General features: G+C 39.5%; 1 protein-coding gene and 1 pseudogene across 3 annotated transcripts in view; both read right to left on the bottom strand.

The window, feature by feature from the left end:
• Positions 1 to 22,488, bottom strand: part of LOC308652368 (NTF2-related export protein 2-like) — a 42,336-nt pseudogene extending 19,848 nt beyond the window's left edge. The window contains exon 1 of the transcript XR_014024443.1: positions 22,351 to 22,488. The product of XR_014024443.1 is annotated as an NTF2-related export protein 2-like (transcript). The remainder of the gene's footprint in view (positions 1 to 22,350) is intronic.
• Positions 1 to 22,504, bottom strand: part of CCNY (cyclin Y) — a gene marked incomplete at its 5' end in the record, with an annotated part of 201,458 nt that extends 178,954 nt beyond the window's left edge. Inside the window, one exon of one of the 2 annotated variants that reach the window (XM_081300134.1) lies at positions 22,351 to 22,504. In XM_081300134.1, coding sequence (XP_081156260.1) covers positions 22,351 to 22,504 — 154 coding nt within the window. The remainder of the gene's footprint in view (positions 1 to 22,350) is intronic. The other variant, XM_081300135.1, reaches the window with a different exon arrangement.
• Positions 22,505 to 22,996: the final 492 nt, after the last annotated feature.

Genomic DNA, 22,996 nt, shown 5'->3' with positions numbered 1-22,996 from the left:
AGACTTTCAATTTCATTTGAAATGTTCTTATTGCAATACAGTCTTGTTTTCGTCCACTAAATCCCCCCATCCCTTTGAGCAAATATATGTTCTCTTCTACTTTCCTTTGTTATTCTTTCTAGCTACAGAACAATGCTTTATGCACTTGAAGTACTCAATAAATAATGTTGACCATTTCTCACATGATTTTGTCCCTGAGCTGCAAATAAATATGCTGCTGCTTTTTGACTTCACAAAAACAGTAAGCAAAACCATGTAGGTTTTAAAAGATAAATAAATATGCCAGGTGTGGTAGCACAAATCTATAATCCCAGAAACTCAGGGAGCTAAGACAGAAGGATCTCAAGGCCCTTCTAGGCAATTTAAAAGACCCTGTCTCAAAATAAGACAGGGCTGGGGATGTAGCTCAGTGATAAAGCATTTATGGAGTCAATCTCCAGTATTACAAAAATAAATATTAAGAAAGCCTTGCTTAAGGTCACATTTTCAGGCACCAAGATTGACTTTATGTTACTATGATGTTGTATAAAAGGAAAATATTGCATCCATATGTCTTAATGGGGGGGCATTTTTTTTTTCCTAAACCAAGAGAGAAAGAATTTCTAAAGAGCAAATATCCTCCCAGAAAACTAAGGAAGTACTCAAGGAAAAGATAGGAACAGCTTGAAGAGAAAATAATATAAAGAGGCTTTCACCAACCAAATTTGGGACAATCTGAGCCGTAATAAGATAGAAAGAACAGATTACAACTTGTTGAAGGCAGTAAGAATCCATAAATCCATACTAACGAATATATAAGCTATGAGAAGAAACAGCTCTTCCTTACTATCAAATGCCTACTAAAAAATATGGAACAGGCTGATATCAAAGTGAACATTTGATAAGAAGTAGACACAGTTACATAGTCTCAAATTCCCCACAAGTTATTTTCTAATTACAAACGAAAACACAGCAACACCACATTGAAGACATTAGCAGATATTACATCTTAACCACTTGATTCAAAGTAAACATCAGCAGTGCAGGATTAAACAAGGAGCATGCATCTCTTGATATGATGCATCTCTACTGTAATATTCCTGATAAAATGCATAATTAGAATTGAATCAAGAGGAAACATTAGACAAATCCAAATTGAGGGATATTTTACAAAATAACTGGCCTGTGCTCTTTGAAAATGCCAAGGTCAAGAAACAAACACGAAGAAAAGTTAGATACTAAGTGAATGTAGTACCTCTTTTCATTCAACTTTTACTGAGTACCTACTATTAGTCAGGTACAATTCTAGGTAATGGGAATAACATGATGGGCAAGACAAACATAGTCCCTACTGTGATTAAGTTTATAATCAGGGTGCGGTGACCAAGGAATACACAAGAAATAGGCAAAAATAATAATAAGATAATGCCAGACTATGGTAAACACTGCATTAAAAAAGAAAAAGTAATAAGAGTGATGAGACTGGAGCAAAGGCTTCTGGATCACATTTTAGAGAAAGACCCCTAAGTAGATGGCATAGGATGCCCAGGAGCCAGTCAGGTAATGATCTCTCAGAAGAGAGTGCATAATAGAAGGAATAACCTGTGCATACCCAGAGAAAAGGTCAGACGTGTTAGCTTGAGAAAGGATCTCAAGAAGGCCCTAGAGGCACTATATGAGAAAGGTTTACCTGGCAGGCAGCAGCTGGCAAACACCAATGACTGGGAACCCTGGGAAGGAGTTTGTGTAGTGCTCTAAACACAACTGGAGCCAAGTGGGGATTATAAACAGGGCAGTGACACGGTCATCTCCACATTCTTTAAGGAAAGAGACAGAATTATAAGAACAGATTAAAGAGAACAGCTCAAGAAGCAATTAACAAGAAGCCAGGGAAACTTGTTGCATCTTTGCAAAGATCCCTGTGACTTCAGTATACACAGTCTTTTTCGCTCTACCTGGTTCTAACAGTGAACAGCAGCATTACTGCCAAAACAAAATCCACAATAGTGGAATACAAGGTAAATAATATGTGATTAGGTTAAATATTGGGAATGGATTTTCCCAAAAACTATTGCCCAGCAAAATTTGCTGAAGCATTCTTCTGGTCTCCACATCTATCTTCCCTAACGCCACCTTCCCTGCTTTCTCCAACAACATACACTATCAACTTCCCTAACACAGGAGCCTGCAGATTGTCTAACTGGGCTTTCCATTGCTTGGTAATTCCCAGAGACCACTATGCCAGTTTCACTTTTTAAAACTTGATTTTAACAAAACAAGATATTAAAAATGTACAAGTCTGAACCGGGGATACAGCTCAGTGGTAGAGCGCTTGCCTAGTATGTGTGTAGGTTCTATCCCCAGTACTGAAGGAAAAAAAAAAAGAAAAAAGATGTACAAACTTAAGTATTTCCCACATACTAACCTGTGTTCATCAATGCTATTAGTGGACTGCTCGAATCAAATTCCAAGGAACAAAACCATACAATCTGTGAACTGTCTTTACAAATAGGTTTCACAAAATTAATCTAATTTATCTACAAAGCAAAAAGAAATATACCTATATACCTTTAAGGAAAGGGTCTTGGTTTCTACCTTTATAATGAAAAAATTCTTGCAGCTAAATCAGAGTACACATCATTTTTAAATGAAAATAAACCAGCATGCAAAAAGACAATGAAAATCCTTTCTACATCTCTATAATTCATTGAAGACAATTAAAACCAAAAGAAAAACTCTATGAAGACACAAAATGGGCAGTTTTAGAACAGAAATGCTTATTTTATTTCAAGTTATAAAAAATCTAAGATGGGAAAGCTGACAGATGTTCACAACTTAAAAACATTTTTTAAAATGTGAATAAAGATGGAATTTATACAAGACAACTTGAGAAAGAAAAATAGTAACTTTAATAACCAATATGGTTTCCAGCTTTCAAGATAACAAAAGTCTCAGAGACTCAACCCCCATGCATTGGGCATTAAATCCAGGGCCTCATGCATGTTAGGCAAGCACTCTAACACTAAGCCACATCCCCATCCCTCACAGACATTTTTTTTAAATCTCTTAATACAGATAACCTTGTTTTTCATCTTATCTCTACTATACTTTGCAATTCCTTAGGAAAAATAAAATATGGTTTTAAAAAATAAATACATGAGAAAATCATTGCAAATGCTCTTCTCTGAAGTCTACTTCTACAGATCATTCATCAACCTCCTCCCCCTCATCCATTCTCCACGACAAACAAAAAGTAAAGTTCCTATACTCCCAGGCATACCCTTGACCTCATCTTCCACCCTGTCCACATCCAACTGGACACCTTTCACAGAGGAGCCATCCCATTAACTGGGCTGTCAACTCAATCCTCTCTACTGGGTCACAGGGATTCCAGTCAATTTTTGAGGTCCTAGAACTAACGATGTTGGGAGCCATTTCCACCATGTATAGGCAAAGAAAACTATTTGATAAAGAATTACAAAAAGGTAAGCTCAAGACACAGAAAAAGATAAAACCAACTAAAACTGATAAGAGAATTTAAAATTAAGATACTAAAAAGGAGATAGCTGCCTCAGTTTCTACAGGCTGTCCAACTCCCTTCTCCAACTCCTAATGAGACTCAGGCTTCCTGCCCTTGGTCTCCATAGAAATTCCTCATACATAACTCCTCCTCTCTCCGCTCCCCACCTGTGTGCTCAAGTCAGTTTTAGTGAGCTTCTGTTACATATGACCAACAGAATCTTAATTAATGCTTTTCATAGGCAGCCTTCAAGATGGCCTCCAATGCATCTCCTGGTATTCACACTCTATAGATATAATACCATCCCCCTTGAAGTGTGGCCTGTACTTTAGTGATTTGACTCTAACAAAGAGCAGTGGTGGAAGGTCAATTCTGGGCTTATAAGACTTCCCTCACTGGGGCAGGGAGGTAGGTAGGTGTCTTGTTCTCCCTTGAATCACATGGCCTGGTTGAAGCCTTGTTGTTTGCTGGTCTATGAAAGGCCAATGAGGGGAGGGGGAAAAAATGATGTCTCCAGTCAAGAGTCACTGTGCACATGGTACCCGCAACAGCCATGTAAGTAAGCTTGAAAGCAAGCACAATCACCCCCTGCTTGAGTTTTAAGATGATTACCACCCCAGCTGACAGCTCAAAAGACAGCATTCTCAAAAGACACCGTCAGCCAGAGGCTCCCAAGTAAGCTGTGCCTGGAGTCCTGACCCACAGAAACTAAGAGATAATTAATATTGTTTTAGGCTACTAAGTGTTGGGGTGATTTGTTACACAGCCTATAACTTCTCTAAAACATAGTTCTTCCTAGGATTAACATCACATATAACATTAATATGGGCCAGTTTCTTCTTGAAGATATTTCACCATGCTATGGAAACCAGTTTAAAAAGAGGTGGAGCCTATTACAGTAAGAGCTCTGATTCCAATGTCAGGAGACTTGCTCTCAGACCAGAGCTGCCAATGAATTAGATGGGTGATGCTGAGGAACAACTCTTCTTAGCAGCTCAGTTGTCTTAACTGTAAAATGGAGGTTTCTACGTTCCTTGAGGTATGAACATTCTATGATTCTATGAAAACTCACAAAAATAATGCTTTTTACAATTCTAAAGACATCAATTCTATGTTCCATACTACAACTTTGATCAGTTTCCAGAATCCAGAATATATGGGAAATTAAAAGAAAATCCATCATGAAATCTACAAATAATCGTAATGGTTATATCATTAAATAAGTCTAATTCACTGCAAAACAACATGTTTGGGAACTAAGCCACTAAACAAATTTAATAAAGCCATGCATGGGTGTGCCAACCTGTAGTTCCTGCTAGTCAGGAGTCTGAAAAAGGAGGTTCACTTGACCCTAGGAGTTGGAGACCAGGGTGGGCAACATACTGAGACCCCCATCTCAGAAAAGAAGGAAAAAATCTTTCGGAAGCAAATATCCCCCTGGTGGCACTTACATGCCTCTTCCCCACCCACTTTTTTGACCTCGTGCATCATGCTGTCTTCCAAATTTTCATTGAACACATTCCTTCATCACCCAGGGACAGGTAGGTAGTCACTCTGGCATCCTTCACCTCTGTACATAGTACTGTAATCATTTATTTGCATATGTGTCTCCCCTGGTAAACCATTAGGTCCTGAAGGACAAGGTGCAAATAATACTAATTTTTATGTTCCCAGCACCCAGCAGGGAGCCTGGAATTTAGTACTTGTACTAAACAATTTGTTGACTTACAAAAGAACTGAACCTGGGGACATCAAATTCTGATATTTCTAAATAGTGTCCCCTTCCTCAGGGTTCACATATCTGTGGACCACCTACATTGGCCTTGGCTCTAAGCCTAGTCATCACAGGCAATGGTATCCTCTCTCAGCAACACATACCTACTGAACTCTATTTCCAACAACTTCTCTGTGATTGAGGAGAATATAATCTAGAAACACTTCCACATAAGAACTGTAACCACTCAGTAGAAATGATAGTTTAAAAGGAAAGGAAATCTACTAACTTCTTAGCTTGTCTAGTTCCTTAAAGTACTAGCATTTTGCTTATGTAACTTCTTTATAGGAAGACATCCAAACAAAAGAACTATCACCGTTTTTGAACTCTGACAAAAAAATTTAAATACAGCTTTGCAATCAGTTTTTCAGCCACAGCTAGCCCACACAATGACCTCAACATCAGCATTAATCTCATTTAAAAAAAAAAAAGTAATGAGACACATACTCTGGATAAAAATTTAAATGGAATAAAACAAGTAAACTGAAGGCCAAAACATCATACATCAATAATCTTAAAAGAAGAAGCAAACAAAACAACATAGCTGACTTAGATCTATTCTCAGCTAAACAGCTAACAGAATCATAACATTGTATACAAGAATGACTCCTTAGATGTTTAGCTTGAAGACATTCATCAAGAGGAGCACTGATTAACATTGTTAAGAAAATGTTATCTCATACTCCCTTACATATAATAACCTAATGATTAACTAATTACCTGTTCAACTTCTGCTAACATTGTTCCAATGGTTTTATGCATTGAAATTTTTTGAATGTTCCATAATCATAATTTTCCCTATTTCCAGAGTATAGCTCTGGTCTCCCCACAAATTACTAAGCACCACTGTGATGGTACTATATAATGTTCTGCTACATTTTCATTTTGTGCACTTTCCAGATTATTTGCATTTGAAAAAACAGATGAAAGAACTAAAAAACACATTTAAACTTGGAATCAAGCTTGTACTGGGTTTATTTAAATGTCAGATCCACTCTAAAAACAATATTCCAGGTCACTTTGGAATAAAAAGAGGACAGAAAATAACCAAGGTGAGGCTGCTTCTGCAGGAGTAACTCTCTGAACAAGAAGAGGTTCATTGTCATGACTCCAAATAAGCTACTGATTCTACCCACATGGAAAATTGCCCTAGCAGTCACAATGCCAATCACTTGGTTACCCCCTCTTTCTTCCAGGTGTTTTTAATCCAAGTGCCTAAGGCCAAGCCACCCAGTTTCCTCTGTGCTCTGTAACAGGCATGTTGAAAACCACCTTTTTAATGACTCATTGTGCTTCCATAATGACAACTTTCCTAACAAATGTTTTGTGCTACATAGACAAAGCATGAATTGATAACACACTTTCAAACCTCAGCCCTTGGAAAACATCTCCAACTTCAAAAATCGTTTCCAATTGTATAATTTATAAAACATTCACTTTTAAGGAACTGACATTTTTGTTGAATATTCTTGGAGGCATTACATAATTGTCAAGAATACTATACTACCACATTTTTCAGAGCTCCTTTGACCTCGGCAAGCTGCAAATCCAGATTTGAATTTCTAGATCTCAATCTCCAGAAATCCATATTAGCATTTTCTCAACTCAGCAGCAATGTGCTTAAAGAAACTAACTCTTGAAATTGTTTAAATAGACTCATCTCTATTTTTTTTCCTTAAGATGCAACAGAGAATAACACTAGGGCTGTCCAGCCCCTCCCACAAAGTTTTCTACTAAAGATGTCCTTAAACACCAGATCTCTGAATCAAACATCAGTTCTATTCACCACCAGTCTCAGGAGGCCAGTTTACCGCACTGCAGTTGAAGAGACTTTGAAAGGTACACAAAAATATAAAATTGCACTGAGCCCTTGAATCAAGTCAAAGATACTACCAGAAAATGTAGTCAGATCAGAGCTTCACAGACTTCTCAGTCATTCCTTCTCTATGTTCCTCATCAGAACAGATTCTCAAAAGGAAAATCATTGCTGAGTACTACTAAAAAAAAAAAAAAAAAAAAAAAACTAGCTAATTTTAAAACTGAAATGAAAAATAAAACTGCAGGCTTAAAGAAGAAAAATATACCACTCTTTCACTATGATATACTGCACCAAAAGTGGGGGAAGAGAGGTATAAGAGAACTTAAGTGAGTTATGAATCTCAGTAAAGAAATTCATAATTTGCATGTACAAAGAATACTACCCCATCATTCACTGTCAGAACTGCAAGGCAATGTATTTTCTTTGAATATTGATGTTGGTTCTAATGAGTTGAAATAAACAATGCAATCCTTTATAGAATTGAAGTAGGGCATCATTTCCATCAAAATCAGAAATTACTGGTGCCCTGAAAAAGTGCAACCCAGAGTCTGTGAAGTCCTCCCTGAGACCTTGAATATGTGAGAGTGACAAACGCAAAGAAGAACCATTAGGAAGTCACTCTACTGAAGCAGTTTCTTCACCTTGAATCCTAGAGCTTGTCACTCATTCTCAAAAGGATTAGAGGAGTTTATCCCCACCAGGGAAATTTTTTATTGTCTCAACTGAGGTTGGGGCTATAAGTGGGAAGTTGCTAAACATCCTCCAGTGGACAAGACAGCCCCAAACAACCAAAACAAAACAAAACAAAAAAAGAACTCACCAAAAAAAGTCAATAGAGCTGAGGTTGAGAAACTCTGCTATAGCTTCATCATCTTACTCCTGCTTTACTGAAAGTGACCATGAATTTCACAAGAAGAATCTAGACTCAGCAAATAGACTTTTACATGTGAATATGACCAATCAAGACAGAAATCCACTTAAAAAATTACTTTCAGGAATAGAACACTAAAATGTGTACAGCCAATTTACAGAGAATCCTCCTCCAGCGGACATCCATATTGTACTTTAACACATTCCAAATCACGCTAAAATTAAAATTAAAGCCAGAAATAAATGACATGTGGAAAAGCACATATTCAGTGCCTTTACTATCAACCTTCCACATCCAAAGTGAAGGCACAGATACAGTATGAGGACACAGGAGACTGGTTGGAAGAATAAGGTTGCATTAAACCATCCTGCACCAATGAATAGACCAAAGACTGTATTCTACAAGCTGCTTTACCAAGCTCATCCACCTACACGTACTCTTTTCTCTGATTCTCACTTTGGTCAACCTTCCCCTTTTTGCAAACCCCTTCATTCTTTCCTTTTATTCCTGTCATTATGCTGTCCTATAATATTCTGGACACAAGAATAAGTTTCATTCTCAAAACACTCAGTTTACACTCCAACAAATGTTCCTCTCAGAAAATTTAGGAAAGAAAAGAAAATTTTTGTTCCAATAGCCCATTTCCTGGTTTCATGTCGGAGGTTCTCAGGAACCTGCAAGACCATCTAACTGACTCTGAAAATTGTCACCATGCTTGCTATCCAGCTCAAGTCATTCTTGGCAAACAAACCTCACCAAGAATAAAAGCACCACCCCACTACTGACCACCTACTTCCACCCTCTGGGGGCTTTGTGGGTTTCCCCAGTTGTGTTATGTTTTACATTTGGGTCATCCCTGACTCATCTCATCCCAGGAATGCCATCACATCTCCTCATACTCTTTGTCCACATCTTCTATTTCCAACATCCAGAGCCTGCCTGGTTTCATGAAGTGAATTACCCAGTAGTATTTTCCTGCCTCAGAAGAGAACTCTACAAACAGCCAACTGTATTTGCAGAGTACACAGGGTGCTTAAGATATGTAGCCTGTCAGACACAATCTTCCACAGAAGCCAAGAATATGTGAAGAAAGAACATGTTCCTGTCCCCTGGATTTATGCCCATATGGTTAATGCCCAAGGTCATCTCCCCCCAACACCTCCCAGGTACTGAGGACTAAACCAAGGGGAGCTTTGCCATCAAGCTACATCAACAGACCTTTATGTTTTGAGATAGGATCTTGCTAAATTGCCAAGGCTGGCCTTGAATTTGTGATCCTCCAGCCTCAGAATCCCAAATATCTGGGATTACAGGCCTAAACTGACACCAGCCATGCCCAAGGCGCCCTTTTCTGAATACAGTCATCCTTTGGTTTCTAAGAAGGTTTGGTTCCAGGATTCCCAGGGATACTAAAATCACCAAGATGTTCAAGTCCTTTATATAAAATGGCATATTATTTGCATATAACCTACACTCATCCTCCTGTACACTCTAAATCACTTATAGGTTATTTATAATACCTACTACAATCTAAATAGTTGTTTCACTGTACTGGATGGGGAATAATGAGACAAAACAAGTCTGTACATGTTCAGTACAGACACAATTTTTAAACCCACAGATATGGAGGTTAACGTACCAACTTTGCTAGGCTTCCGCCAGACTTCCTACCACAAAAAAGAAATGAAAAATTAGACATCAAACTAATCTCGTAGAAAAATGAAAGAGTCAAACATATGCTAAAATTAAAGTGAATAAGCAACCTGTAGCTCTTCAATAACAAAACTGGCTTTCAGAACACTGAAGGCAAACTCTTGATATTACATAAACCATTTACTAACACTTTTCAAACAAAAGAGCAACAAGCACTACACATTCAAAAACGGTCATCATTTACACATGCCTTGAGAAAAAAATGCCATGGAAAAATAAGGTCTTCCCACAGATATAAATTGGCAAAAGTAATGTTGTAAGTGAAAATCATTTTTAAGTGAATTTGTGAATTTGAAATTTTTGAAACTATATTAAAACATAGACATCATCACGACTTCTTTCTCATCCTGAACTTTGGAAAGGGACACAGACTGGGAATAACAAAACCTGCACCTTTAAGAATCACACATAGTCTATATTCACATATAAAAACCTATTATAAATGGGCTGGGGTTGTGGCTCAATGGTAGAGCACTCACCAAGAATGTTCAAGGTGCTAGGTTCGATCCTTAGCACCAATAAAAATAAATAGATAAATAAAATAAAGGTATTGTGTCCAACTAAAAAAATAAATAAATAAACTTTTTTTTAAAAACCTATTACAAGAACCAAAGAATCAACATGGAGGCACATTCCTGTAATCCCAGCTTGTGAAGCTGAAGCAGGAGGATGGCAAGTTCCAAGCCAGCCTGGGCAACTTAGTAAGACCCTATCTCAAAATAAAAATTTTAAAATGACTGCAGATGTAGTTCAGAGGCAGAATGCTCCTAGGTTCAATCCCCAGTATCATTGGTGCGGTGGGGAGAAAGAAAGAAAAAAAAATAATAACTACCACCACAGATAATTTAAAGGATAACTGTGATTATGCTTACTGAAATAGCATAATCCTGAAAGTCAATTAAAATCCTGAACTCCTAGGCTGGGATTGTGGCTCAGCGGTAGAGCGCTCACCTAGCAAGGGTGGGACACAGGTTCGATTCTCAGCACATCAAAAAAAATAAAGGCATTGTGTTGTGTCCATCGACCAAACAAAAAGATTCTCTCTCTCCCCCCCCCTCGCAAAAAAAAAAAAAAAAAAAAAAAACCTGAACTCCTATAATAATTAATGAGCAAAATACTAAATTTGGAGTGCAATCTTTTCTTGAAAGGCAAAAAAACAGGATCTCTTACCCTACTCATCAATGCACTGATTCTAGACTAATGGTAAATTTTGAAAGGAGTTTACCAAATATAAACAAGAATTTTTAATGATTTTTCTTTTCCCTTTTTGCCCACCAAGAACAGAAGCATTCATCCAAAGTAAAACACTTGCTTTTAAAAATGTTTTAAGCTCGACACTCATGGTTGTGCCACATATGTCTATAATACACATGAACTCCCATGCAGAGTATTTCCTATTCATCCTTCAGAGTCAGAGGTCTATAATCAGAGATATCTAAAATAGAAGTGACTTGCATTTCACCACCCAATTAAGACTGCTACAAGGCTTACAAAGCAAACTGGCACAGATGTAATTGTAGTTGCTAACAATTATCTTTAGTGTACCCCAGCTGTATTTCTCTAAGTACCAGGAGCCAGCTGTCATGTCTTACAGACGCTGTTACATCTCTGCTGAACATGACACTCAAGTCTATCACATCCAGTGAAGCCCCACTACACATCTTGACAAAGGGACAAAGATCGCAAAATAATTACCCAGGAATTAAAATTATATATCCTAGGTAACGTGTCTAAAAGCAATGAAACCTGGTTCAAAATCTCTTTTTCTCAGGAATGAAAATCAAATCCAGAACCTCACATGTTAGTCAACTACTCTACAACTGAACTATATCATCAGAGCAAAAATCTTTCTTTTTTTTTTTTTTTTTTTTGGGGGGGGGTACCAGGGCTTGAACCCAGGGGCACTTAACCACTGAGCCACATCCCCATCCCTTTTCTGTATTTTATTTAGAGACAGGATCTCACTGAGTTGCTCAGGGCCTCACTAAATTGTTGAGGCTGGACCCAAACTCACAATCCTCCAGCCTCAGACTCCCAAACTCCCAAACATGCTGGGATTACAGGCATGTGCACTGCACCCAGTTAGCAGAAATCATTTTTAACCATAGTAATAAATTCATGGAAGACTAGACACTTAGCCTAGAGACATTAGCATTGACCAAACATTTCAGAACTCCCTTTACAGAATTTCTTCAGACCAATTATTAACCATACTTTTTACAAAACTTTTAATTCTTTACAAAGTCAAAACAAATGTATAGCATGTCAAAATTGTGTGAAAGGTGAAAAAAAAAGATTATAAGATTTTCCAATTCTGTATTTAAAAAGCAACCTCACTAAGAGACTTTTCAGGCAAAATCTTGCTGAATGCAGGGATATACCAATATGAGCATTGTCAGAGTACTAATACTCAATTTAGCTTCAGCAGACCCCCTTTCTCCAAGAAAGCAGAGAGCAAAAGAAGTCCCTAGAAGAAGTAAGGGAACCACAGCAACAGCTATAAATGACTTAAGTAGCTAAAAAAGGGAAAGAAAAGTTGAGTTAGATGTCTTGTGTGTGGTCTCTTCAACTGTGGATCTAAGACAAATAGACTGTTTCATAAAAGAAATTAACACAGATTGGCCCTGCTCAAGACTGTGCTTATTTTTTTCAGTCCATCAGCTCCCCTTTATTGAAAGTAATATTTTAATTTAACAAAATTTACATTTAAATTACGTGCAATATTATGTATAATATTGTGTGATGTTATTATTGTTATTAATATTGTTGTTTATTATTACATACACATAATAATAAAATATTACACACATAAAGTAGAATTATGCACAGCTCTAAATCCCATTCTTTGAAGACTTTTCTTTAAAAAAAAAAGTTTCAGGACTAGGGATGTGGCTCAATGGGAGAGTGCTTGAGTAGCATGCAGGAAACCCTGGATTCAACTCCCAGCACTGGGAAATAAAGGAAAAAAGCAAGCTCCAGCTTCACCTTCCATCTAAGGGTGCATGCCGACATTCCTAGGAATGTGGCTCTTTTGACAGTCAATAAACTGCCCAGGTATGCTTCCTCATCCCCAAGAGCCAGGAAAAAGCTTTCTCACATACTCATCACTGTGTGGTATCACATTTTGACTTTGGAAATGTACAACTCAGAAGAGGAATAAGTGCTAGAAAGAAAGGTATTTCTATTCCAAATTATACAGCCAGTAAGATTCTCATTCAAAGGTTATACAGCTCTATATAACCTCACCCTTCCCAGCTTTAACAAGCTTTATGCTTCAGTACTTCCTTCAATGCCACGCTGATGTCTTTGTTAAGATAGGTCCCTTGGGCTCCTAGCTTCTCTGGGTATGGATATTTCAAAACAATTGGTTGTAGATCTTGGTACATACTTCACAAAATACAAAAAAATAATAATAATAACACAAGAAAGTCAGTATAGGTGCCATGTTCATAATGACATGCATTCATCTAGTTTTTCTGGTTTATTAAGCATTTTGGCCTCATTTTGATTCTTGCATACCACTTTAGGATGTAAGGCAAGGCAGTTAAGCACATTTTTTAAGCAGAAGAGAGTGAGGCTCATCGGGATGGAGGTACAGTTAAAAGAGGATCCCCAGGGGCTGGGATTGTGGCTCAGCAGTAGAGAGCTCGCCTAGCACAGGCAGGACCAGGGTTCGATCCTCAGCACCACATAAAAATAAAGGCATTGTGTTGTGTCCATCTACACCTAAAAAAAAAAAAAAAAAAAAAAAAAAAACAGAAAAGAAAAAAAAAAAAAAAAAAGAGGAGCCCCATCTGGAATGCCAGTCTTCCAATTATTAGGCTCTTGCCCTTTGCCTACAGCCACACTTTATGGAGCTGTGCGCATGCTCTATAAACCCCCTGAAGAGACTCCTCTCTGAATGTACCCTCCTTGGGCCTCTTCTTTGCTCATCAAGAACAACAGAATAGAATAATGTTGGGTCTCAGAACACCAAGAAGAAATGGTCTCCTCACCAAGACCCTTAGCAATAAAATCCTCAACATGTCAAGATGAGAAATGCTTCAGGGAAAGTGAACTCTAGCCTTTCTTCCAGCTACTAGCTGGAAATGATACTGAAAGTACTAGGGGGGTTTACATCAACTAATAATGCTGTGGACTGATCCTTCTTACCTAAATGTTGAAAAATGAAAGGAATCATACTTTGAAGTATGACAAGTATTGAAGCCAGATTTAAAATTAGGTAGTCAGTGTACTTAGGTAAATCGGGTCTAATATCGAGTGAAATCTAAAATGGGGGCCATGTTGAGAATGAATTTCCGGAAAAGTTGAGCAACTCTCCGAATGTTAATGAAGTCCAGGAAACAGCCCCCAACAGATTTGAAGAAAGCCCATCCCAAAGAAATGTTAATGAACAGCCCCAGCAGATTTGAAGATAGCCCATCCCAAAGAAATGTTAACAGCAAACTTGAAGATGCTGACTGGGAAGTGCCCAGATTATTTCTTTGGCCCATCTGTGTCCCAACCTTTCAGGCCTTCCCACCTACATTCCATCACTGAAAGAACTATAAAAAGGGGAAACAACCGCACTTCCACGGATTCCATCTCTTGGGTCCCCTTCTTCCTCCGGAAGAAGTCTTTTCTGCTGTCTTTTAATAAACTTCTAATTTTCCACTCTGACCTTGCCTCGGCGTGCTTCTCTGGTGTTATTCTTCAACATTGGGGAAGCAAGGACTCGTCACCGGTCAACAGTAACAGTATGATATTGTCAATAGCCCTCTTGTGAAAGACATCACTGTTTCTTTAAAGTACTCCAACATGACACACTTGAAGCTAAAATCTCTGACCCTGAGAAACTAAAACAGAATACCAAAGTCACTCACATGACCTGTCCCTCATTATTTTTTCCTTTTGGTTTTGCCCCTTCCTGGGTATGAATGAATTTACCTTTGTGCTAGTTTCACCTAGCCAGAAATGTAAAAGCATCCATCTGTAGGGCATGATGTAACGTGGGACATGTTGCATCAGAAAAGAGGAAACTTATATGGGGTAAAAATGGGAGTTCATAACCCACTTGAATCAAATGTATGAAATATGATATGTCAAGAACTATGTAATGTTTTTAATAACTAATAATAAAAATTAAAAAAAAAAAAAGAAAGAAAAGAGGAAACTTAACTTGCTGGCTGCTACCCGCTTCCCAGCCCTGGGGCCACATGTGGCTAAGAGAGCACCTAGCAATTAGCCAGAAGACATTGCCATGGGTTGTGATGAAGAATTGGACCACCTCTAGAATAGGCTCAGAACCCTTCTGCCCTCAAGGACATTACTGCCTGTAGGATGGATGTAGATATAAATTCTCCCCACCCTGCTGACCTTTATCCTGATTGGCTCCTGTACATTATATTAGCTGTGTATGTTTTCTCATTAAACAAGGGATCCTGCTTTGACCATTCTCCCTGGCCTGCCTGTCCTCCAGGGAAGGAGGGCTAGGTGTGGGCGGCCAGTCGACCTTTACCTTTCTCGGCTAGTCTGGGCGTGCTTTCCCCATCTCTCTCACAGGTCAGGAGGGGGGCGGGGCTAAAAAAACCCCAACATCCATCTATTTAAGATGATAGAGACACTTTTGTAGAAGAGGGTAAGAAAATCTATCAATCCATAAAATTATAGAATCACCACTCCTCTCAAAAATTAGGAAGAAAAGTAAAAATCCTAACCACAAAGTATAGCTAGCCAAAAGCAAATTTGCTGTGATGGGATCCTCTTAAAGCTATAAGAGGGCCACACACCAGGAGGTTTGGATTCTAGACATGGATCCATTCCTAGTTGGCTGTCACAAGTCAGCTGAGGCATAGAGCTTTCACACAAGATGGCAGATTAACTGCTACTAACAAATTGTAGAACCCTGAACAAATTTCTTAATCTTAATCTCTTAAGGCTCAATTTCTGTTGCAAAATGGGGAGAATAATATTAAAAATAAAAAAGATAATATAGGTCAAGTAATTAGTTCTTGACTCAGAATTAACCCACCACAAATTCAACTCATGATCTATGGGACCTAAGCAAGAGACTGCTACACCTCTCTGAGACTCAGTTTTACTATCTGAATGAGGGTGTAGAGCAAATGACTCCCTGTTTCTAAATTAAAGAGAAAAATAAGATAAGTAAATGGAAACAGAGAGGTCATGGAATCATCACCAATGTTGTGAAGAACAACTCCCTGAGCAAATTTTTAAAACATGTCTATACACTGCTAGTATGTAATGAGTCCTAAATCTCCTCTCACATCTTGTATCCAGTGAGGCTAATACCCTTCAATGAAAATCCATAGGTATGGTTTTACCCACCAGGACTAGTTTTAAGACAAGACTCAACAAAAAGAACACTGAAAACATGAGATTAATACAGATATTCAAAAAACCAAGAGCAATGTTCAAGCTAATACTATAAGAGACACTTAACATTGTTCCTTCCATGTCCTACCCTTTTGGGCTGGGGCTGAGGCTCAGTGGTAGAGTGCTCGCCTAGCACATGAAAGGCACTGGGTTCGATCCTCAGCACCACATAAAATAAAGGTATTGTGTCCAACTACAAATATATATGTATGAAAAAATGTCCTACACTTATAAAAGCAAATGTACTTTTTCCAACTGTCTTTCCAATTCTTAGAATGAGTCCCTTAGGCTTCCAGCTTCCCTATAAAAGATAAAGTACCATTTTACTATATATCCTGCAATACTTCATATTAAATACTAGAAAAGCAACATGAGGATAAGGCTATGTTGATAATTGCATATGTTCATCTACTGTTTTTGGTTAAGAATTTGAGCCTCACTTTGTCCTAAAAGACAAAATAAGAATACTATAGCTAAAGTCATTCACTGGAAGAGACAAGGAAAAAAAAAACCAACATTTCACATTATTAAACATATTCCCGTTAGCCATGCTTTCCTTTCAGTTATGGTTTGGATTTGGGTTTGGGGGGTAGGAAGAAGTCATTAAAACCTTTCTTAAGTTTCATTTTCAGAGCTTTACCCTCTCTGCTACCTCTCAGGTTAACGTGGAAACAAAACCAAAAAGTTCGATATCTACCCTAGTTTCATTATTAAAGTCCTGTTCACTTCCACTTCCCCACCCACCATTTCTCTGTTGTGCTGACTCAGATATCACTAGTTCATTCAAGTAATCAGGCATTTTGTAGTCATTTGGATTATACCAGTGAACAACAACAAAAATACTATTGGAACTTCCATTCTAATCGGTGAGAAAAGCTGTTATTATACATGCATATACTTAACAGTTATATCATAAGCTGATACAGTAAATCAGAAAACAGTAGTGTGGAAAATGCATAGTAGGATTGCTGTGGGGTGGCAGGAGGGACGTTAAGTGAAGTAACTCAGATAGCCTTGCTAAAAAGTGAGACTTGAACCAAGACTGAAGGCAATGAACAGTCCAGTCAGAAGAATAGTGCAAAGGCCCAGGATGGGTGGTGTGTCTGGTATGTTCAAGAACAGTGCAGAAAAGGTTGAGCCAGGCATGGTGGCACATGCCTGCAATCTAGTGGCTTGGGAGGCTGAGGCAGGAGGATCGCAAATTCAAAACCAGCCTCAACAACTTTATGAGGTGAGACACTGTTTCTAAAACATGAAAAGGGCTGGAGATGTGGCTCAGTGGCTAAGTGCCCTGGGTTTCAATCCCTAGTCCAAAAAAAAAAAAAAAGATGTACAAAAGGAGGCTAGTATGGCTGGATTGAGCCAGCAAGTAAGTAAAGAGGGCAGGAAGATCACAAAGGGCATATATACTTGGTGTATAATAAGAAGTCGCTGAAATTTTTTTTAAGTTGTAGATGGACCCAATACCTTTCTTTATATGTATGTGGTGCTGAGAATCAAACCCAGTGCCTCACACATGTGAAGCAAGTGCTCCACCATTGAGCTACAAAGTCACTGAAATTTTTTGGACAGAGTAATGATATGTCTGAGTTTCAATTAAATCTCAAACTCAAAGGCTGATATGGTAAGAGCAGACTGCAGAGGGCAAGGGTACAAACAGGGATTCTAGGGAGACTGCCAGAATTGAACACAACCTAGATCTGGAGAGGTTTTAAGAAGCAATCAGATTCTAGATATATTCTGAAGGCAGAGAGTCATGCTTTCCTAACACATTGCATCTGGGAATGAGGCAGAAATTCAGTTGTCAAGGATGGCAGGCAAGTTATAAAAGGATGCAGTTGCCTTCAATCACTTCAAAGCAAAACCCCAAAAAGACACTATGGCACAGATGTTCCAGTAATCCTAATTTATTTGACCTCATCACATTTTTTTTTTAAGAGAGTGAGTGAGAGAGGAGAGAGAGAGATTTTTTAATATTTATTATTTTTTTTTTTTTTTTAGTTCTCGGCGGACACAACATCTTTGTTGGTATGTGGTGCTGAGGATCGAACCCGGGCCGCATGCATTCCAGGCAAGCGTGATACCGCTTGAGCCACATCCCCAGCCCACCTCATCACATTTTAAAGTCTCTTTTATTCATGCCTCATGTCCTCCCATCTAATCATGGAAGTCTAGACTGAATAACTGTTGCAGACAAATAATTATTTTTTTTTCTTTAAGAAACCATGGGTAAACCAGGTACACAGGTACATGTCTATAATCCCAGCAGCTCGTGAGACTGAGGCAGGAGGATTCCAAATTCAAAGATAGCCTCAGCCACTTAGTGAGGCCCTAAGCAACTTAGTGAGATGCTGGTATCACATACCTGTAATCCCAGGAGGCTGAGGGAGGAGGAACCCAAATACAAGGCCAGCCTCAGCAACTAACCAACTTAGTCTCAAATAAAATATGGAAAAGGGCTGGGAATATTGCCTAGTAGTTAAGGTCCCTGGATTCAATCCCTGGTACTAACAGAAAAAAAAAAAAAAAAAAGAAAGAAAGAAAGAAAGAAAAAGAAACTATGGGTATAAATACATTGACAAGAAACACCCTATCCCAAAAGACAACCCCAGGCTAGACAGTGTATAACAGCTGGTCAAGCAACACTTGCCATTTCTCAGCTATCTGACTTTGGGCAACTCATTTCTCCTCTCTATGCCTCATTTCTTTGTCTTACAATAATAATATTACCCATAGGGTAATTGTGAACTCCTGAACAGAAGCCAAGCACTTAAGAGCAGCATCCAGAACAGAGTATAAAATGCATGCATGTTCCAGTTATTAATGTCACTGTTGAATTATCATCTTGTTTCTAAAACTCTGCATGACTTTATAAAAAATAACAGCTGGGAAACAGATGAGTCTAATAAAATTTCATAAACAAATAACCTAACACTAACATATTCTGAGTACAAAGACTCAGCATTATCACAGAACTCTACCTACCCAAACAGTCACTGAAATTCTATGGGACACATATCACCCCTTTTTGTGTCTGGGGGTGAGGTGAGGAAAACAGATATGTGTTGTATCTCTGTGAGTTAAAGAAACTGAACTATCATAGAAGACCCATAAACTCTGAACTTTTCAATACTGGTAGATGCTTGAGATGTTTTCCAGAATATAAGATACTTGAGCACTTCAGAGTTTTTTGTTTTTCTTTTGTTTTTGTTTGTCTGGGGGGGGGTTGTTTGGTACTGGAGATTGAATGCAGGTACTTATGCATTCTTGGCAAGTGCTCCACCTCTGAGCTATATCCCTAGTCCCACTTCAGTTTTTTATTATACTGGAATTGAGAATTTTTGAGATGTAGTTTACAATGTTAACTAGTAATATAACAGTCAATAAAAACAGTCATCCCTCAATATCTGCAGAACACTGGTTCCAGAACCCCAGCAGGAAACAAAATTACTTAAGCCCCTTATATAAAAGGCCTAATATTTGCATATAACCTACACACATCTTCCCATTTACCTTTAATCATCCCTATAATACTGAATACAATGTATGTACTATGCAAATAGTCTTAATTCAGTATATTCAGGGAATAATGAAAAAGTTAATATGTATTGAGTACAGACATAAAATTTTTTGGACTATTTCATCTGCAGTTGGATGAACCCACAATTATGCAACCTAATGATACAGAGGGCCAACTGGAACTCAGAAACTCCAATACAAATCGACAAATACAGGTATATGTTGACATTAGTATACATACATATATGAATTACTTAACCTAAACAAATCTGTCCTCTTTCTCCCAGTCTCTGACATCACAAGAACTTCTACTAAAATACCTCTGAATAGCAGATAAAACTTCCAATCAATGATTCTCAAGCCCAGATGCATCTTAGAATTTCTTGGAGAGCTTTAAATAAACATATTAATACTAAAGTCCAGCCCTAGATTTCTGGTCAAATGAAACCCAATGCTGAAAAAACTAAAAAGTAATAAAATCTATGTTGAAAATGCCAGTCAGATAAGTCCTGGAGTAGTATCTGAATCTGAGAGACAGAACATTATTTAAATGGTAACTTAAAATTGGAGTTTAAACTAGCATCATCAAACGAACCAGTATTAGCTCACAAGATGAAATGATACTACAAACATAATTAGAAACTATCTTAACCTGCCCTTTGCACTCTCAAACAATCCCAAATCTGTAAAACAACAGTTGGTAGCCATAATCCCAGGAGGCTGAGGGAGGAAGAACCCAAATACAAAGCCAGCCCCAGCAACTAACCAACTTAGAGAGACCCTCAAAATAAAAAAATAAAGAGGACTAGGGATATATCTCAGTGGTAAAAGCACCCTGGTTTCTATCCCCACTACTACCACCCCCCCAAAAAAAGTTGTAATCTTCCAAAATTTCTCTAAAAATATGCTAAATGACTGAAACTTAGATTTCTTTCAAATGAAAAAACACATCATAGTACTGCATTGTCCACTGGCAAAATCCTTCTAGCCTTAGTGCCAAATAGCTGGTTACAGTTACATGCTACACTCACACATACCCCTTCATTGCTATAGTCCATATTAATAATATGCAGCTTAGCTCTTAGAAATGTGAAAACTTTTGTTTTCATTTTTCTTTTTTTAAAATCTACTGTTTAAAACAAGGTATCCATCAAATATTAGTGCACAACATAAAGAAAAAAATATTTCCAAATGTTGTTGCCTGTCCACATTGTGCAGGACTAGTTAACAACTTCCTATAATAAACTCATTCATTCCCTGTTTCCTTTAAAATATAATACTGAAACTTTATTAAATGTTAGACATTTATTAAATACTTGGGGCTATAGCAGTTCTGGCTTTGATATCCTTCTAGATGCTTTACCGCATATAAATACCAAAATAAAGAATGCTGTTAGTTCAAAGACATCTAAAGAATAAGCTAAGGTAATGGACAGCTAAAGTAACAACAATAAAAAGGACATGGAACTAGAATTTACTAAGAACCTATTATAAACCAAATGTTGTATTATTAGTCTATGTATGGTACTTATTTAATAAACTTGCCATCCTAAGATGAAATTACCACTTAAAAGAAATTAACAGAAGCCAAACAGTGAGAAAATTCTTTCTTTCTTAGTAATTTAAACATGGCTTTCCACATTACAGAGAATGTCCCATCTAATCAACTAGAAAGAATTAAAAGAGTTTTGTCAATTCATTCACAAGAAACTTTTTCAGGTTAATCCAACTAGATTTTAACTGTAAGAGGACTTGAAGGTTAAAAAAAAGAAAAATCAAGTTTTCATAAAAATATCTTTCTAATTTCAAATATTTTAAAGTTGAAAACTATGTAAACTGTATTTTATGTAGCTATTCATAGACCACAGAGCTTCCTGATAAAACAGTACTAACAAGGATACTGCACAACCATAAGATAAATATTATCAGATTCAGTAATGAGTCTTTTAACTTTTTTTTTCCTCTGACACAAATTCTAGGCCAAACCAAACATTACCCAGATGAATCAAATTCATAGGACTGTAACTCAAATCTACGCAAAAACTAGGAGACTTAACCCAAAGCCTTATGACAATCTTCTTAAAAGCATTTCGGGTAAGGTCATTTGACTGCAACCATACTCCTGTCATACTTTTTTTCCCCTGAATATAGATACAAATTTTTTTTCTTGCGATGTTTTCATTTTTAACGGCATTAGGGATAGGGGACAGCCCAGTGGAGTCAACTGAAAAGTGTCAGGGATACCGACTCGGACAACTGAGGTCCATAATTTCAAAATGGAAATTCACTTCTCAGTTTTGCCAAGGCTCATCTATATTCCTTCCCTTTTCAAAAAACACACTTCAACCCCGTGGCGCCTAACTTGGCCTCAGGCTACATTCTGTCAGTGCCTGGAACCCCCCCCGCCCCCCCCCCCCCAGCTCTCAGCCGCCGCCCTGGACGCTCAGGTCCGGACAAGGACGTAGTTCACGTCACCTCCCGACCTGCACACAAGCGTTCCCCACGCTCGGCCCCGCGAGGACTCTGAGCCACGGCTGGCAAAGTTTCCCTGGCCGCTCACTAGGGAAAGCTTGGGGGCAGCTCGGAGGCTGCAGGAACTCAGCGCCCGGTGGCGCGGACCAAGAGCCAGACAAGCACCGTTGACGGAGGCCGGCTGAGAGCCGAAGCAGCCCCGACGCGCGGACGCGCGGACGCGGGTTGTGCAGCTGAGCGCCGAGGCGCAGCGGGTGGGGGTGCGGGGCTGCGGAAGGGGGCTCCGCAGGGCCGCCGCCCGCGCTCACCGTCGATGTTCTCCCGGTCGCTGATGTGCTGCAGGTTGCAGCCCGTGTCCTCACGGCTCAGGTCCGTGTCGGGCCGGTAGGACTCCAGCCGGGAGTGGGCATTCCTCCGGAGCTTGGGGCTGGATGACACGCAGCACGAGGTAGTGTTCCCCATCTTCGGCTGCCCCCCGATTCCTGCTGCTTTCGCCTTCTTCCCGGTCCCCCGTGCGGGGCGCGGGGGCGTGGAGGGAGGCCCGCCCGCCGCCGCCGCGGGAGGGGGCGGAAGCCGCGGCCGGCCGCCGGGTTAGCAGCGGCGGCGGCGGCGGGGCCTCGCCATGGGCGGCGGCGGCGACGAGCGGGCGGCGGCAGCGACGAGCGGGCGGCGGCACCGGCTCTCCTCGGCCTCCGTGCGCGCCCGCCCGAGCCCGGCCGGCCTGTCCGCGGCGGAGGAGCGCTCAGGTCCGCGCGCGACTGCGGCCGCCGTGCGGAGCTCACCCCGCCGCGGCCATGGCGGGCGGCGCCGCGCAGGCCGCCTCCACCCCCCGCGCTTCGCTGTCGGCGCCCGGTGCCCCAGCCGCAGCGGCGGCCTCGGCAAGCGGTTCCGGTTCAGGCCAGGGACACGCGGGTGCGCGCCAGGCAGCCGAGAGGACGTGGGCGCGGCCCTCCG

The sequence above is a fragment of the Spermophilus citellus genome, assembly GCF_964194105.1.
Source record: "Spermophilus citellus genome assembly, chromosome: 6".
Lineage (NCBI taxonomy): Eukaryota > Metazoa > Chordata > Mammalia > Rodentia > Sciuridae > Spermophilus > Spermophilus citellus.
This window is presented reverse-complemented; position numbering and strand designations above follow the sequence as displayed.